The sequence below is a fragment of the Molossus molossus genome, unplaced genomic scaffold (genome assembly GCF_014108415.1).
Source record: "Molossus molossus isolate mMolMol1 unplaced genomic scaffold, mMolMol1.p scaffold_m16_p_13, whole genome shotgun sequence".
NCBI lineage: Eukaryota > Metazoa > Chordata > Mammalia > Chiroptera > Molossidae > Molossus > Molossus molossus.
This window is the reverse complement of record NW_023425348.1, coordinates 87,555,173-87,574,361: the sequence shown is the minus strand read 5'-3', so window position 1 is coordinate 87,574,361 and position 19,189 is coordinate 87,555,173. Positions and strand designations below refer to the sequence as shown.

The following is a 19,189-nucleotide window of genomic DNA, read 5'->3' as shown; positions in this document are numbered from 1 at the left end:
GAAGAGTTGGACAGATGGGACATTAGCATGGGGAAGAGCCGGGCAGATGGGGCATTAGCATGGGGAAGAGTTGGACAGATGGGACATTAGCATGGGGAAGAGCCGGGCAGATGGGGCATTAGCATGGGGAAGAGTTGGACAGATGGGGCATTAGCATGGGGAAGAGCCGGGCAGATGGGGGCATTAGCATGGGGAAGGGTTGGACAGATGGGGCATTAGCATGGGGAAGAGTTGGACAGATGGGGCATTAGCATGGGGAAGAGTTGGACAGATGGGGCATTAGCATGGGGAAGAGTTGGACAGATGGGACATTAGAATGGGGAGAGTTGGACAGATGGGACATTAGCATGGGGAAGAGCCGGGCAGATGGGGCATTAGCATGGGGAAGAGTTGGACAGATGGGGCATTAGCATGGGGAAGGGTTGGACAGATGGGACATTAGCATGGGGAAGAGTTGGACAGATGGGACATTAGCATGGGGAAGAGCCGGGCAGATGGGGGCATTAGCATGGGGAAGGGTTGGACAGATGGGGCATTAGCATGGGGAAGAGTTGGACAGATGGGACATTAGCATGGGGAAGAGTTGGACAGATGGGACATTAGCATGGGGAAGAGTTGGACAGATGGGGCATTAGCATGGGGAAGAGTTGGACAGATGGGCATTAGCATGGGGAAGAGTTGGACAGATGGGACATTAGCATGGGGAAGAGTTGGACAGATGGGACATTAGAATGGGGAAAGAGTGGACAGGAGAAGAGTTGGACAGATGGGGCATTAGCATGGGGAAGGGTTGGACAGATGGGGCATTAGCATGGGAAAGAGTTGGACAGATGGGGCATTTAGCATGGGGAGAGCTTGGACAGATGGGGCATTGCATGGGGAAAGTTGGCAGATGGGCATTAGCATGGGGAAGAGTTGGACAGATGGGGCATTAGCATGGGGAAGAGTTGGACAGATGGGGCATTAGCATGGGGAAGAGCCGGGCAGATGGGGCATTAGCATGGGAAGAGCCGGGCAGGTGGGGGCATTAGCATGGGGAAGAGTTGGACAGATGGGGCATTAGCATGGGGAAGAGTTGGACAGATGGGACATTAGCATGGGGAAGGTTGGAACAGATGTGGACATAGCATGGGGAAGAGTCCGGGCAGGATGGGGGACTTAGCATGGGGAAGAGTTGGCCAGATGGGGCATTAGCATGGGGAAGAGCCGGGCAGATGGGGGCATTAGCATGGGGAAGAGTTGGACAGATGGGGCATTAGCATGGGGAAGAGCCGGGCAGATGGGGCATTAGCATGGGGAAGAGTTGGACAGAATGGGGCAATTAGCATGGGAGAGTTGGACAGTGGGACATAGCATGGGGAAGAGTGGACAGATGGGACATTACATGGGAAGAGTTGGACAGATGGGGAATTAGCATGGGGAAGGTTGGACAGATGGGGCATTAGCTGGGGAAGAGTTGGACAGGGGCATTAGACGGGGGAAGGGTTTGGACAGATGGGCCTTAGCATGGTGAAGGGTTGACAGATGGGGTGGCATGGGTAAGAGTTTGACAGATGGGGCATTACCTGGGGAAGAGTTGGACAGTGGGACATTAGCAGGGGAAGAGTTGGACAGTGGGACATTAGCATGGGAGCTTTGGACAGATGACATTCAGCATGGGGAATCTTGGACCTATTGGGACATAGCATGGGGAAGAGTGGACATATGGGGCATTAGCATGGGAATAGTTGACAGATGGGGCATAGCCATGGGGAAAGATTTGGACAGATGACATTCAGCATGGGGAAAAGTTGACAGATGGGACATTAGCAGGGGACGAGTTGGATCAGATGGGACATTAGCATGGGGAAGAGTTGGACAGATGGGGCATTGATGGGGAAAGCGGGCAGATGGGGGCATTAGCTGGGGAAAGTTTTGGACGATGGGGCATAGCATGGGGACGAGTTTGACAGATGGACATTATCCTTGGGAAGAGTGGACAGATGGGACATTAGCATGGGGAAGAGTTTGGAACGAGGGGCCTTAGCATGGGGAGAGTTGGACAGATGTTCATTAGCATTGGGAAGGGTTGGACAGATTGGGGCATTAGCATGGGGAAGGGTTGGACAGAGGGGCATTAGCATGGGGCAAAGAGTTGGACAGATGGGCCTTAAGCATGGGGAAGAGTTTGGACATGATGGGGCATTAGCATGGGGAAGAGTTGGACAGATGGGACCTTAGCATGGGGAGAGTTTGGAACAGACATGGGACATTAGCAGGGACGAGTTGGACAGATGGGCATTAGCATGGGGGAGTTGGACAGAATGGGGGCATTACATGGGGAAGAGTTGGAACGATGGGACATTAGCATGGGCAGAGTTTTGACAGATGGGAACTTAGCATGGAAGAGTTTTGGCGGGCAGATGGGACATTAGCCTGTGGAAGAGTTGGACAGATGGTGCAGTAGGCATGGGGACGATGTGGACAGTGGGGCATTAGCATGGGGAAGGGTTGGACAGATGGGACATTAGCATGGGGACATAGTTTGGACAGATGGGGCATTAGCAGGGGGAGAGTTGGACAGATGGGGCCTTGCATGGGGACGGGTATGTAACAGATGGACATTAGCTGGGTAAGAGTTGGACAGATGACATTAGCATGGGGAGAGTTGGACAGATGGACCTTAGCATGGGGAATCATTGGACAGATTGGGACTTCAGCATCGGGGCCTGCCAAAAGAGAGTTGGACCATGGGCAATTATCATGGGAAGGGTTGGACAGATGGGGCATAGCATGGGAAGAGTTGACAGATGGGACATTCATGGGGAAGAGTTTGGACAGATGGGGCATAGCATGGGGAAGAGTTGGACAGATGGGACATTAGCAGGGGTAAGAGTTGGATAGATGTGGCATTAGCAATGGGAAGAGCCGGGCAGTGGGCATTATTTAGCAGGTGAAAGAGCCGGGCAGATGGGGCCATTAGCATGTAAGAGCCGGGCATGTGTGGGGCCTAGCATGGGGAAGAGTTGGACAGTTGGGGCATTAGCGGGGAGGCGTTTGACCGATGGTACATTCTAGCATGGGAAAGAGTTGACAGATAGGGACAATTAGCATGGGGAAGCGTTGTACAGATGGTGCCATTAGCATGGGGAAGGATGTGGACGGATGGACATTATCAGAGGGAATGTTGGATAGATGGGGCATTAGATGGGGAAGAGCCGGGCGAGTGGGTCATTAGGCAGGTAAGGCCGGGAGGTGGGGCCATTAGCATGGGAAGAGTTGTAGCAGATGGGGGCATTAGCATGGGGAAGTAGTTGGCAGATGGGACATTACAATGGCGGAAGAGTTGGACAGATGGGACATTTATATGGGGAAGATTGTTGACAGATGGGTCATTAGCATGGGAAGGTTGGATAGATGGGGCATTCGCATGGGGAAAAAGATCCGGCAGTATGGGGGCCCCTTAGTCATGGGGAGAGCCGGGGCAGAAATGGGCATTAGCAGGGTCGCGGGGAGACGGGCCGGTGGGCGGGCATTAGCATGGGAAGAGCTGGGCAATGGGCATTATCATGGTATAATAGCCTTTGGCAGATGGGAGCATATCATGGGGAGAGCCCAGGGCAGATGGGGCATTAGCAATGGGGAAGAGGTTGGACAGGAGGGGCATTTGCATGGGGGAAGAGCCGGGCAGGTGGGGGCATTAGCATGGGTAGAGTTGGACAGATGTGGCCCTTAGCATTGGGATAGCCGGCAGATGGGCATTAGCATGGGTAAGAGCGCGGAGCACGATGGGGCATTAGCAATGGGGAAGAGCCGGGCAGATGGGGGCATTAGCATGGGGAGAGCCGTGCACAAAAAAGCTGGGGGGGGGGGGGGGGGGGTGGGCAATAGACCTGTAGGGGAAGAGGTCTGGACAGATGGGGCATTACGATGGGGAGAGCCGGGCAGATGGGGCCATTAGCATGGAAGGAAGAGCCGGGCATATGGGGCATAGCATGGGAATAGCCCGGAGCAGATGGGCGATAGCATGGGGAGGAATTTGGGCAGAGACTGGGCATAGCATGGTAAGACGTTGGACAGCAGTGGGCATTAGCCTGGGGAAGAGTTGGACAGATGGGACAGTAGCATTGGGAAGAGTTGACCATGATGGGACATTTAGCATGGGGACGGTTGGACAGATGGTAGCGATTAGCATGGGGAAGAGTGGACAGATGGGGCATTAGCATGGGAAGTGGACAGACTGTGGGGTGACATTAGCATGGGGAGAGTTGGACGAGGGATGGGGGGGCAGTGGGGGGGGTGAGGGCATGGTGAATATCCTGAGCAAGGTGGGGGGCATTAGCATCGGGGAATATGTTGGACAGCTTACATTAGCAGTGGGGAAGGTTGGACAGATGGGCATTAGCACATGGGAAGATCCGGGCAATGGGCATTAGCATGGGGAAGAGTTGGACAGTTGGGTATTAGCAAGTGGGAGAGTTTGACAGTATGTGGGGGTGCATGTCGTCATGGGGGAAGGGTGGACAGATGGGTGCTGGGTATCATGGGGTGGGGACGAGTTGGAGGCAGATGGGGCATTTATGCATGGGGAAGAGTGTGGACAGATGGTGCATTAGCATGGGGAAGAGGCCGGGCAGATGTGGCTTAGCATGTTGAATCGTTGGACATATGGGGCATTAGCTGGGGGAAGAGTTGGACAGATGGGGCATGTAGCATGGGGAGAGTTGGACAGATGGGCATTACGTGGGGAAGATTTGTACAGATCGGACATTAGCATGGGAAGAGTTGGACAGATTGACATTAGCATGGGACGAGTTGGACAGATGGGGACATTAGCATGGGGACCGAGGTTTGGACAGATGGGACATTCGCCTGTGAAGATTGGACATGCTGGACATTACATTTCCGTTTGCGAAGAGTTCCGATCAGGTCACCAAAGTGACATTAGCCTGGTGAAGATTGGCCAATTGTGGCCCGTTAGCATTGGGAAGGTGCTCGACAGAGTCTATGCTCTTTTGCTCAGCATTAGCATGGGGGAAAGTTGCAAGTGTTGCATTAGCATGGGGAGAGTGGACAGATGGTGCATTAAAAGCATGGGATAAGAGTTAGGACAATGGGCGGCAGTAGCATGGGAAAAGCCGGGCAGATGGGGCAGGGGGGTGGGGTAAGCATCGGGGAAGAGTTGGACATATGGTACATTAGCATGGGAAAGCCGGGGCAGCTGGGGCATTAGCATGGGGAAGAGTTGCAGATTAGGCATTGCATGGGGAAGAGTTGGACAGATGGGGCATTAGCATGGGGAAGGGTTGGACAGATGGGGCATTAGCATGGGGAAGAGTTGGACAGATGGGGCATTAGCATGGGGAAGAGCCGGGCAGATGGGGCATTAGCATGGGGAAGAGTTGGACAGATGGGGCATTAGCATGGGGAAGGGTTGGACAGATGGGGGCATTAGCATGGGGACGGGTTGGACAGCTGGGGACATTAGCATGGGGAAGGTTGGACAGATGGGGCATTAGCATGGGGAGACGCGGTTGGCAGATGGGGGCATTAGCATGGGGAAGGGTTGGACAGATGGGGCATTAGCATGGGGACGAGTTGGACAGATGGGGCATTAGCCTGGGGCACGAGTTGGCCAGATGGGACATTAGCATGGGGAAGAGTTGGACAGATGGGGCATTAGCATGGGGAAGAGTTGGACAGATGGGGCATTAGCATGGGGAAGAGTTGGACAGATGGGGCATTAGCATGGGGAAGAGTTGGACAGATGGGGCATTAGCATGGGGAAGAGTTGGACAGATGGGACATTAGCATGGGGAAGAGTTGGGCAGAGTTGGACATTGCATGGGACAGAGTTGGACAGATGGACTAGCATGGGGAAAGAGTTGGACAGATGGGGCACCATTAGCATGGGGAAGAGTTGGGACAGATGGGTCATTAGCATGGGAAGAGTTGGACAGCATGGGCATTAGCATTTACATGGGGAAGCACTAGTTGACCCAAGATGGCATTAGCAGGGGAAGAGCCTGCATATCTGGGCATTACATTGGGTAAAAGAGTTGACAGTAATGGGTGCTTTGTTTGTTGCGTCTACTCCCTGTCTCTCGTCTACACGTCTCGTTATTACGATGGGGAAAGAGTTGGACATATGGACATTAGCATGGGGAATAGTGGGACAGCTGGACATTAGCATGGTGAGAGTTGTACAGTATGGGACACGTTTAGCATGGGTAAGAGTTGGACCAGATGGGGCATTAGCATAGGGAAAGTTGGACGACTGGGGCATTATCATGGGGAAGGGTTGACAGATGGGGGCATTAGCATGGGGAAGGCTTGGACAGATGGGCATTAGCATGGGGAAAGCCGGGCAGATGTCGCATTAGCCATGAGGGACGAGTTGGACAGATGGGGCATTCTATAGCAAAAATACGGCTGGCTCCCTCATCGAACGCAGCGGCGGCGGGAGCGCACGCCCTGCTGTCCCAGCTCCTCCGGCCGGGGAGGGGGAGTTCCAGGGGGCCACTCCCCCCGCCCTTCTACGCTCACGAGGGCACGATGGGGCATTAGCATGGGAAGAGCGGCATTGGGCATTAGCATGGGGAAGATTGGACAGATGGGGCATTAGCATTGGCGAAGAGTTGGACAGATTGGCCTTAGCATGGGACGATTTTGGACAGATGGGTCATTAGCATGGGAAGCCGGGCAGTATTGGCTTAGCCGTGGGGAATTAGCAGGGGAAGGGTTTGGGACAGGATGGGGCATTAGCATGGAGGAAGAGGTGGACAGATGGGGCATTAGCATGGGGAAGGGTGGACAGATGGGCATTAGCATGGGGAGGGTCTTTGGACAGATGGGGCATTAGCATGGGGAAGAGTTGGACAGATGGGGGCATTAGCATGGGGAAGAGCCGGGCAGATGGGGCATTAGCATGGGGAAGAGCCGGGCAGGTGGGGCATTAGCATGGGAAGAGCCGGGCAGATGGGGGCATTAGCATGGGGAAGAGTTGGACAGCTGGGGGCAAAGCTGGAAATGAGATTCTTCACTGTAGATCTTGTATATGTTGAAGGTTTTGAGCCATGCAACTGTATTTCCTATTCAAGGAAACTTTTTTTTTATCCTCACCCGAGGACATTTTTCATTTTTTTGTTCAAAAAGAGTGGGAGGGAGAGAGAGGAAGAGAGCAAAACATCGACGTGAAAGGGACACATCGAGTGGCTGCCACTCGCACAACCCAACCGGGGCTGGGGACAAACTGCAACCGAGGTATGTGCCCTTAGTGGGAACCGAACCCGGGTCTCTCCCTGGACTGCAGGCTGACGCTCTAACCGCTGAGCCAAACTGGCCAGGGCAAGAAAACTTTTTTTTTTTTAACGTGAAAAGGTCTTCCAAGTGGTTCTGAGAGGGAGGTTTTCCCTGGTGGAAATTGTGGTCAGGCTGCCTTTTTCTGCCCACAGATGAGGGCACTTGGGCCCCAGAGCACAGGGCCAGGGCTGACCCAGGTTACTTGATCAGTTAGAGGCAAAGGGAGCTAAGCCCCCTTACCTGATATTGGCACAGCACCAGGGAAGAGATTTTCTCCCCATTTCATAGGTGGGGAAGTTGGGGCTCAGAGAGGCTCAGCAACTTGCTAGAGCTTGGAGCTAGGATGCTATTGCAGGATTCCAGGGCCAAGTCCAGGGTCCACCAAGGCCCCTGTGGCACCCCTTCTGTTCCCACGGTGGCTTCATGAGACCCTCCAGCCACATTTCTTCCCAAATACATTCAGCATGATGTTATCTCAGGAAATGTGAAAAAGAGGGGTCTGTGGTAACGTGAGTCTGGGAACTGGTGAGTTAAATAATGTTTAACAGGTTTCTTTGCTGCAGGACTTCTCAGAGCCTTTACTAGACAAGCATACACCGTCTGTCTGCAGCAGGTGTTGCCTATCCGTGGTCCAACGTGTTCTGTGGAACCCTGTTTGGGAAACACTAGCCTCTAGGATTAAAGGCAGGATAGTCAACACACTTTATAGTCTGGTATAGCCTCTTTCTGCAGTCTCCGTTGCAGATGTCTTTGACCAGGGAGCATCTGGCAGGACTGGGTAGGAAACAGGACTTTGCAAGGTGCATTTATGGGCCAGTATGTCTTGTGTGCACGGCGAGTCATAATAATGATAATTATCATCAGAACTAGCATGTGTGTGATGCTTTATGACCATGGAGAACATCCATGTATAGGTGGGCATGTTAAGTGTGTATGTGTGTGTGTGTGTATGTGTGGTGGGTGGTGGGGCTCTCTCTGTCTGGGGTGGGGTTCATCCTGGTAGAGGTGCTGATTTCTAATTTTAAAAAAATCCTCACCTGAGGATATTTTTCAATTTATCCTCAGATAGAGTGGAGGAGAGAGAGAGGGAGAGAGAAACATCGATGTGAGAAAGACACATCGATTGGTTGCCTCCCACATGATCCCGACCAGGGCTGGGGACTGAACTGCAACTGAGGTACATGCCCTTGACTGCAATCGAACCCATGACTCTTTGGTCTGTGGGCCAACACGCCAACCGCTGAGCCAAACTGGCCAGGGCAGTGCTGATTTCTTAATTGGCAGGACCCCCTACAGCCTGATAGAATCACAGTCCTCCCCCCCCCCCAGGCTCTTCCTTACCTGTGTCCTCCCAGTTGGACGATCCAAGGCAGGAAGTGACTGTGGAAAGGAGAGAGCAAGGTGAGGAAGTGAGGTCTCCCGCGCTCCCTGCACCCACAGGCCGAGCAGCGGCCTAGTGCTACCTGTCGTACCCTAGGCGGGCCACGAAATCAGTACAGGGGTGACAACCACCACTTCCTTCTTGTTCCAAAACTTTGCTGTTGAAATGGACATGCAGGGAAATGGATTTGTCCTTAGTGCACAGTTCTGAGCGTTAACACATCTGTACGTTGGTGGAAGCACCATCACAATCGCATTGCCTACAACGGTCTCATCACCCCCAAACTTCCTCCTGCTTTCCCTTTGTAGTAACAAGCAAACATCGACTGAAAAAGATGAAATGGAGTGGAATGGGGGCATCAGAATGCACCGGGCCTTGTGAGGACATGGATCACTTTTTGTGCCGTAGATTGCAAAGTGAAAATGTCCCGTATGTTGCTTTCAATCAAACATGTTTGAACTCCGTGATTCTGAGAACCAGGAGATGCGCCAGCTCATGCCTCTAGACAAGGTTCTGCTGTCTGCTATTCCCAAGGCACGGCGAGAATGACAGCAGTTTATCTTTCTCGGCTCCTGGTTCCAGAGGCTCAGACCTCAACCGAAAGGGACTTGCCAAAGGTGGTGCAGCCAGCAGGCAAGGGAGCCAAGACCACAGCCCCCCTGAACCTGGTCTGTGGGAACCGGGTGCAGCTCCGGCCTGGGCCCAGCCAATAGGAATGCGCCTCTTCCCAGCCCTACCGAGGGGGGGCGGTCTCTCAGCAGAGCCCGTGGCTAGCTGACCTGTGGTTGGGCTGCAGGTTTGATCAGGGTGGCGGTGGGATGGGATGGGGGGCATGGGGTGGCACGCCCCTGTGTCCTCAGAGCCCACCCTCCAGGTTCGCCACCCAGCATTATCACTGTGGAACGGGGTACTGACTGCCGTCTGTGTGACTCCTGGGCTGACTTCTCCACTGGGGTCTGTGGTCAGCCTTCGGCCAAGAGTCCCTGTAAGGAAGTCGTCCTGGCCCTGTGATGTTTCCTCCGTCTTGACGACAGCCTTTCATGGCTGCCCTGGGAGTCATCGGTGTGTCTCACGCAGGGGGAGTGGCCAGAGCTCTGGCCCAGGTGGGGCGGGGGTGGACCAGCTGTCAATCATCCAATCTATCGCAGCGGGCAGGGCAGCTGCGGGAGGACCTGGTGGAGGTGCCCAAGCTAACGAGGTGAGAGGTGGCAGGAGGCCCTCGCCCTCGCCCTCGCCCCGATCGCTCACTCCCACACTCCTCTGGCCCCAGCTCCCAGTGGTGAATGGGGCTGTCCACCTTCAGGGAGTCATTTCTTTGGATAAGCCATGAGGGCTGAGGCAGCTTGAAATGGCAGTTCCAGGGAAAGGGGACACAAAGACCCAGTGTTTGGTGCTGTGCGGGTTTCTCCGGGTCTGAGTACCAGCTCCCCCACTTTCTGCCCGCGGGCCCTGGGGGTCTCTTAGGCCCCGTGAGTCTCGGTGTCCTCACCACAGCATGGGAACAAGACGGGCCAGCTCTGCAGTGTGGGTGGAGGTGATCTATGTAGAGGACAGCCCGGGCCGGGGCAGGTGAGGGGACTGCGGGAGCTTTCCCAGCGCGAGGAATCCCCGTCAGGGCCCGCGGAGGGCCAGGTGGTAGGGCTCACACTCCCTTTCCACTCGGGACCCTTGCATTCCCAAAGTCCTCTCGGTCAACAGGCATTATTGACAGCAGCTGCCGTTACTGAGCACCTCCTGCGTACCCGGCACTGAGTCGTTCCTTGTGCGTGTCCTTGTTACTGCCCCACACGGCCTCGATGTGAGTCGAGGATGTTCGTGGGGTGGAGGTCGGGAGAGGGCAGTGCCCATCCCGGTGACGCTGCCGGCAACGGGGGCCGCGCTGGGACCATCGGCCTGCCTCCCGGACCCACGCTCTCTTCTCTCTGCTGCCCAGTTGTGCCTCCAGCGTGCCGGCTTTGGGGATCAGAGATGGACACGAGCCAGACCCTCCCTGACCTTGAGGTGCCTGAGCCCCCAGACCCTGAAGCCCCTGGGCCTGACCGTGCTGGCAGATCTCACCGATCAGCCAGGCCTTGCTCACAGAGTGCTCTTGGGAAAGACTGGACAAGCCAGACCACCAAGGAAAATTCTAAAAAAACTCTGCTCTGATGAGAAGAGGCGTCTGTGCAGTCTAGGGTTCGCGTCCCTCTGGGTGTCCGTCTGTCTGCCCGTCTGTCTGCCCGTCTGTCCGCCCGTCTGTCCGCAGCTGAGCAGCGCTTCCCGCCTGGTTCCTCCAGCAGCAGCATCACCCTGTCGTGGGCCCCTTTCCCAGGCATTTCCTGCTGTAACCTCTCAGGCTTCACTACAGCTCTGTGCCGTCGGTACTGTTATCCTGACCCCATTTTATAGATGAGGAAACAGAGAGATCGACCAGCCCAAGCAGCTGGCGAGTGCTGGGTTGGAACTGGGGCCGGGCTGGCAGGAACCGAACCGAACGTGCGCTTGGTGGGCCCAGCTGCCTCCCGCCCCCTCCTTCGGAGGGGGGCCGCCGCCCTGGCCCGTCTCCCCAGTTCCTGCGTGTTCCTGGTGCGCAAACCTGCAGAGAGGGAACGAGCCTCTGATTCTGTTCATCCTGTGAAACACGCCATGGGAAGACTTTCCTGTGAACTTGCTGTGTGATCTTGGCAAGTCACTCGACCTCTCTGGGCTCGGTTTCCTCATCTTTAAAACGAGGAAGTTAGCTTCGACGGTCCTTCACCTTCCTCTCGGTTCAAACCTCTAGGGTCTGGAATCCTTAGTTCCTGAGGCGTCTCCGCAGCTGGCAGGGGGTGGGCAGAGGTGGATGGTGCGACGCGTGCCCGACGCAGAGGTGTCCTGGGTGCTTTATTCTTTCATCTGTCCAGGGAGACGGTCAGGTTTTGATTGTCCAGAGCTGACTTTAGCTACTTTGCACAGGGGTCAGACCAAACCCTCCTTCCCTGGTAGACTGCTCAGGGGTCCTCTGAGCCTCTCCCTGCCACAACTTACCCCACCGGCCCTGCCAGCAGCCCGAGGTCCGAGGCTCTTGGTGGCAGAATCTGTGGACAGGAGCCTAGAGACCCTTGAGACCACGAGGGACACGAGGCACGGAGCATCATGCCCTTTCCTAACCCGCCACCCACAGCGACGCCCCAGCCGCTGGAGCTGGGATGAGGATGCTCCAACGGCCCTTCCTGAAGCCAGAACTGTAAGGCTCGGACTGACCGCGTGCAGGCCAAGCCCAGGTCAGAAAGCCAGCGTCCCGGGCCCTCTCTGAGTTCTACAGTCACAGAGCTTCGGCCCATCTGCCCCTGCCCGCTCCCACGAGGCCTCGGCGAGGAGACCCATTCCCGAGAGCGGCTCGGAGACACGCGGGCGGCTCACAGACCCCGGCACCCCCACTGGTTCTCCCTGGGGCACCCGCAGGCCATGTGAGGCCGGGGATGAGTTTGCTTTGCCTTGCACAGTGAAACAATGCGGGGTGGTGGTGGAACTTTAAAAATGTTTTCTTTTGTTTTGTTTTATAAAAAAAAAATTCCCGAGATCCAGATGCTTTTGGAAAATAGGTTGTTCTGGCCACACGGGGCCGGGTCACCGCCAGCCCTGGGCAGTGGCCTGGCCTTCTGGTTTGCCACGGTCCCTGGGGCAGCCTCCTGCCACCCTGCGCCTGGAGAGCCACAGCTTCAAACACAGGACGGTCTTTGCGGCGAAATGGACGCGTCTTCTCCGAAGGGGGATGCGTTAGGATTACAAATAGCCTCCCATCCCCTCAGGCCGGGATTCGCACGGATTGTGTTTGCCGGAAATGTACCGATGTTTGGGTTTGGAATTACAGGTGACCATTTGCAGCCCTGCAGGGTGGGTTCCACTTTGCAGGCCTCAGCAGTGCCAGGATGTACAGAGCCCAGGCTGGCCCGCCTTTGGCTCACTGCCCTGCCTGGACCCCGGACACCTGCGCCCACAGCCCCTACACACCGGACACGGAGCGCAGGGCGTGGCCTGCTGAGGGTCCAGCGGGCGCCGGGGTCCCGGGAAGGGCCGAGACATTACCGACGATGACAAGGGTGGTGATGAACATTGACTGAACTCTGACCCCTTGCAGACCCCGGGCGGCCGAGAGTTCACCGTGGAAGACCCGCCAGCCGCATAAGAGGGCTCTCACACTGTCGCCCATGCAAGGGAACCAGCAGCCTGGTTTGGTGTGGTTTGAAGTCAGATGGTCCATTTTTCCATAAACAACGCTTTCCCCCACTAGTCCAGGAACTTCTCATCGATTTACAGCTAACTCCCGAGGTCTGATGGCTTTTTGGAGCATTCTGGGTCTCCCCCCCCATGAGAGGCCACCTCGAAAGGTGAGAAGCCCCCTTTTCCTGGACAGACATGATCAGGGAGCCGTGTCTCACCTGCATGTTTCAGGGCTTTAGGGAAGCAAAGACCACAAGGGCCCAGGTTCGGTTTCCCTGGCCGAGCCCCAGATGGAGCGATGGGTTTGGGGTGAGAATCACACTGGGCTCCGGCCAGGACAGCCCGTGGACGGGAGCCCATGGAGGGCTCAGCCGACTCGGGCCCTGAATCGCGCCCCCCAGGGCCTGCGCTGAGGAGCGGACGGCGAGCTGGCGGGGGGCAGAGTGACCTTCGTCACCCAGCGTATCGCTCTCTGCCTGGAGGCTGTGCCTCTAATTTAATCTGCCTGTTTCATGCCTCACACATGCTCCACTGTCACAGTGACAAGCCCTCCATTTTGTTCAGAGCGTCACGTACCCCAGAAGTGTCACACTCGGGGACTCGTTCTTTCCACCCACATCCCTGTGTCGAAGGAACCAGGCTCACCCTCATTTTAAGATCAGGAAACCGAGGTTCAGAGAGGCTGAGTGACTTGCCCAAGGCCACACAGCTCACTGGTGGTCGAGTCAGGGCAGAAAACCCATCTCCGTCCCTTGACAGGGCCCCATGGGAGTCTACCAAGGGGAGACCCCAGAGCCTGCTTGCCCGTGGTACAGAGAGGGAAACCGAGGCTGAGAAGAGAAGGGAGTATTGGGGTGCCTGTAGGAGCCCTGGGAGCCCAGGGTACATAACCATGATGATGGTACTGCTGACAGCATTAGGTATAGAGGAAGTGACCACAATCCCTCATCTGCAATTCAAAATCCAAACCCAAATCTCCCTAATACATTGGCCTGGAGGGAACTGTGGCCTTCAGGGGCCCCTGAGCGTGAATTCCTGCTTCAGTGCAGAAGTGGTCTCACTGGGAGGTGAGCACACAGCCCATGCAGGGCTTACTCTCCGCAGTCTGAAAATTCTGAATTCCCAAAGCAGCTGGCCCCGGGTTCAACATACGGGCGTGGAGCGGTGGGTTACTGTTCCCCTAAGGACGTGCACACACATTCTCCTCTGCTCAGTTCAGTGGAGAAAAAGCCCCCGTCCTCTGGGAGGCCCACAGCCGGGTGCTGGCGGCCCCTCTGCCAGAGTCCTCCAGGCCGGCATGGCACCCCCCCCCCCCAGTATTTTCTCAGCCGTTATCTTCTCACGAGGCCCATGCACCCTCCAGGTCCAGCCCGGCCCCTAGAGCTCCCGACCCCCCGACCCACACGCACGGCTCAGCACCCACGCAATCGCGGCCTACCCCGGCTCGTGTCTGTCTCCCCCTCGCACCCCAACTACAGTGCTGGACGCACCAGGGCAGGGTTTCCTGGTTCCCTGCAGTGTCCCAGTGCCTGAGCCGTGCCTGGCTCATAGTGGGCGCTCAGTACATACTTGTTGTCGGAATGAAAGAACGAACAAATCGGATTTAATGACAAGGACCCTTTGAGGCAGGCAGTGGTTGGCCCCATTTCCTAGATGAGAAGGCTGAGACTTAGGAGGTGTTCTTGTCTCTTGTGAGTGGCCACGAAGAAATTAGACCGAGACGTGTGCTGCTCCGAGCTGTACAGGCCTTCACAAAGGGACACAAAACACACTGAACACACAACACATACATCACAGATACACACATGCTCTCACATGCACCCACACGCGCGTGCGCGTGCACACACACACACTCACACAGTAGGTATTCAATCAGTTTTGTCAGGGGGAGTTGAAGTCCCTCGCTGGTCGCTATGGAGAAAACCCCTCTGAACGGTCGGAGCTGGACAGAGAGACCCGAAGGGCCAGTGCCAGCCCTGGTCTCCTCGCTCCTCACCGGGACTGCTGGGGCCTGATCCTTTGTACCTCGAGCCAGGCTGGGCAGCCTGCTCGCGCCGCAGCCCCTGCTCCCCTCCTCAGTGTGCGTGCCCAGACCTTAGGCCGGGCACTGCCCCTCAGTGAACTCGTCCCTGGTCTCAACAGTTGCTGTTCCCTTGATTGCACTTGTCACGATATTTGTCAACATTTCGGGTGCTCGTTTACTTGCGTTCTGGAATGGTCTCCTCTGGTAGCCTGGTGCAGAGGGAGGGCTTCCTGTGCTGTTCACTGCTGCATCCCCAGGGCTTCACACAGAGCCGGACACATAGTAGATGCTCAATAAATACTTGTAGGTGAGTGAATGAGTGAATAGCCTGTGCAAGAGGGTTGGGGAACAGCGAGATTGATGGCTAGGCCAGCGTCTGGAGAGACCCCTCCCCACCAAGTCCTGCCTTACCTTGTTTCTTTCTGACTCTGATAGCAGCAATAATAATATTCACAATAGTAATGATTATTATTAATGCTTCTTGAGCACTTACTCTACCATATGCCGGCATTCTTACCAACACTCTAGTTGTATTGATTCGTTGAATCCTTATGAACCTGACAAGGCAGGTACTGTTCTATTCCCATTTTGCAGAGGAGAAAACTGTAGCTTACAGACAGGTCCAAGGTCACCCTGCTGGCAAGTGGCAGACAGGACTTAGAGCCGGAGTCTATGCCTCCCCAGAGCCTAGTGCTGGCTTCTGGAGTCCTGGTGGCTGGGCCGGCCGGGCATGCAGCGGTCAGGGCCGCCGCCCCATCCCACCCCCAGCGGGTGAGCCCAGCCAGGTTGGGGCTAAGGGCAGCCCTGGAGGGGAGCTGCTGTGGGAAGCCACGGCCACTGTCACCCCAGCCATGCTACACGCATCTTCATGTCCCAAAGGCCCTACGTCACGGGCGTGGCCCAGAAGGCCAGCCAGGAGGCTGCAGCGTCTCCCCGGAATGGCTGGCAGGTGCCTGTGCTGTCTGCCCCTCCCCCCCGCTCCAGCCCTGGACCTTGGCGCCTGAAAATCTGCTGGTGGCGGCTGTGTCCTGCGGCCATTTCCCCGCATGGGGGTGGCTCCGCGGGCCTTTGCGCTTAGCTAGGGGTCCGGAAGGGCCTCCGTGAGCAGCAGTGCTGGGCTGGGGTCGTTGTTGACTCTGCTGCTCATAGCTGCTTCGCCCTGGGCTTGCACTTGGCTTTTCTGGGCCTCAGTTTTCTCCGCTGTGAAATGGGGACAATGGGCCCACCTACTTCATAGGCTATTGTGGAGCTTACAGAAGAAAATGGTTTTGAAGGCATCTAAGCTATGACCCACTGAGCAACAGGAATGGTTATGATCCACCAGTACATACACACACAGACACACAGACACACAGACACAGACACACACACAGACACACACACAGACACACACATACACATACACAGACACACACACAGACACACACAGACACACACACAGACACACACATACACAGACACACACACAGACACACACAGACACACACACAGACACACACACATACACAGACACACACAGACACAGACACACACACAGACACACACACAGACACAGACACACACACAGACACACACAGACACACACACATACACAGACACAGACACACACACAGACACAGACACACACACAGACACAGACACACAGACACAGACACACACACAGACACAGACACACAGACACACACACAGACACACACACAGACACAGACACACACACATACACATACACACACAGACACACAGACACAGACACACACACAGACACAGACACACACACAGACACAGACACACATACACACACACACACGTGTGCACGCACACTGGGAACCACGTGCTCCCATGGTACTCAGGGTGAAGGCATTGCCTCCGAGTCTTCCTAACTGTGGGCTCCTTTGGGCCCTGGACCTGTGTGGTCCTGCAGGAGCCTCACCCCACAATGGGATTCAGGTGGGAGACCCATGGGGCAGGACCCCCAACCCCATTCCCAGCTGGGAGCTTGGCAGGCCCCTGCTCCGTTGAGGTCAAAGGCCACAGGTGAAGGGTAGGTGGGAATTTAAGGGCCTGGTCCTAGGACCCCTCAGGGCCAAGGAAGCCGGAGCAGCTCCTGGGAGGCAGCCAGGAGTCCATCGCTGGGCCTCGGCCCTGGGCACAGACGACATTTGTACCCTTGCGGGTCCCTGTCAGCGCAGCCACGAGAATGTGTGTGCACATGTACCACCGTCACATGCTCAGGGGATGGTAAGGCGACCTCAGGAGGCATGTCTGGCCCATGAAAACACGCACATACACACAAACACACATACCTGCTTGTGCACACATTCACACGCCTGTTCACACCTGCACACCAGCTTCTCCAGGGAGCCCTGAGGGTCCCTGCTCAGCAGGAACGTCTCCTCAGACCTTTCCTTCCAAACCGGGCAGCTGCGGGCCCCTTTCTGTTCCCGTTCCCGCCGTGGAGCCCAGCACCTTTGTGCCCACCACACCTTCCAAGCCCTTGAGAAGTCAGATCGCACCTAGTTCACCCCCGTGCATTTTGTAAATGGGGAGCTGGCGGCCTGGAGGCCTGAGGACCTCTCCTAGGTACACACGACCAGGCTCAGAGCCCAGGCTCAGGCCGCAGCGCGAACATTCCCGCCGCCCGTTGCCCGGGATCCTCCCCGCTGGCCAGAGTCGGTTCTGCCCCAGCAACAGGGCTCTGGTCCGGAGCTAATGTCCCAAGTCCTCGGGGATGGAGGACCCCCAGCTCCCACCATCTCCCCCAGCAAACAGAAGGGCCCAGGTTGTTTCCACAGTGGCCCACGGGGACAGGGGTGGGTTCTGAAGCCCCTGCTCCTGCCTGGGGGAGACCCAGGGTTGAGCTCCCAGCCTGGCTGGGGCCCCACGGAGAACAGAACCAGAGGGACCAGGAGCTAAGGTATGTGTCTCTGGCATCTGCTTGGCTATGTTCTCAGAGATGGTCCCCACCCTGCCTCAGCCACTCTGCCCAGAGCATCATCAGAACTGCCCAGGTTCTCCTGTCCTGAGAGTCACCCAAGTAAAGGCTGGACCCTCAGGGGGCAGGGGGAGCTGCAGAGGGAAGCCTACCTCAGGCGGGGCTGAACGACGTGACTTCTAGGCTGAGCATGTGATCTGGCACGGATCCCATGCCACCCGAAGGGTACGCGAGGCCCCCGTAGGGCGAGAGAACAGAGTTGGGACACAGAGGGTGGGACCAGCTAGGCCAAGAGCAAAGTAAGGGCTGGCGGCCCAGACAGGGATCCTGGTGGCCCCAGTCCTGCATGATACTTCAGGGAGGTGACATGGGAGCCTTAGAGTCAGACCAATGGAAGAACTGTCCCCCAAGCCCAGGTACCCCAGCAGATGCCCCAGGAGGGGTACTCACCCAGCACCCCCAGCAGGCAGAGGGCAGCCAGCGGCAGTTGCTGAGACTCCATGGGCACAGCCTCCTCCTCCTGCCTTGGCAAGCTCAGCACCCGTGGGTGAGGCTGTCTGGCCCCCGTGTCTCCCTCTCACGGCGGAGGGGCGGGCGGGCGTCGCAGGGGTGGTACTGCGAGCGGCAGTGCAGGGCCCGCGTCACTGTGTTTGAAGTTGAACTGTCAACTTCCTCCTGGTGAAACCACCTGTCCCAGTTCGAATGGCGGTGCCGGCCTCTGCCAGCTTCCTGCCCGAGGTGCCCAGGGCTGGGCAGAGCCCGACTGTGCCACACTGGGGCAGGCTCCTGGGAGGGAGGCGGCCTGGCCCCACTGAGAGCAGGCCGAGGGGACCAAGAGGCAGGGACAAGCCCCTCGGCAGGGGTCCCACCCAGATGGTGCCGAGCTGCACTGGGTGGTGAGAGGCGGGAATGGGGGCACGACACCAGTTCTTGCTGCAGACTGTGATGAAACCCCAAATGACACCCTCCATCTCCCCTCTAGGAGTGAGGCATAGCCCCACAGGTGGTATTTCACCAGCAAGCACAGGAGAGGGCTCCTTCAGGAACACTGGGCTTGCGTCAGTGTGTGTGTGTGTTTGTGTGATCCCCGTGTCAGTGTGTGTGTGTGAGATCCCTGTGTCAGTGTGTGTTTGTGTGATCCCCGTGTCAGTGTGTGTGTGTGAGATCCCTGTGTCAGTGTGTGTGTGTGTGTGAGATCCCTGTGTCAGTGTGTGTTTGTGTGATCCCCGTGTCAGTGTGTGTGTGTGAGATCCCGTGTCAGTGTGTGTGTGTGTGTGTGTGTGATTCCCGTGTCAGTGTGTGTGTGTGTGTGTGAGATCCCTGTGTCAGTGTGTGTGTGTGTGAGAGATCCCTGTGTCAGTGTGTGTGTGATCCCCGTGTCAGTGTGTGT

At 56.5% G+C, this 19,189-nt stretch overlaps 1 protein-coding gene across 1 annotated transcript in view; it reads right to left on the bottom strand.

Annotated features, from left to right (window-relative positions):
• CD5 (CD5 molecule) overlaps positions 1 to 18,366 on the bottom strand; it is a 29,229-nt gene extending 10,863 nt beyond the window's left edge. The window contains exons 1-2 of the mRNA XM_036260098.1: positions 18,250 to 18,366; positions 8,623 to 8,661 (exon numbers count right to left, since the gene is read on the bottom strand). Of these exons, the coding sequence (XP_036115991.1) occupies positions 8,623 to 8,661; positions 18,250 to 18,301 (91 nt within the window). The 5' untranslated portion in view covers positions 18,302 to 18,366. The remainder of the gene's footprint in view (positions 1 to 8,622; positions 8,662 to 18,249) is intronic.
• Positions 18,367 to 19,189: the final 823 nt, after the last annotated feature.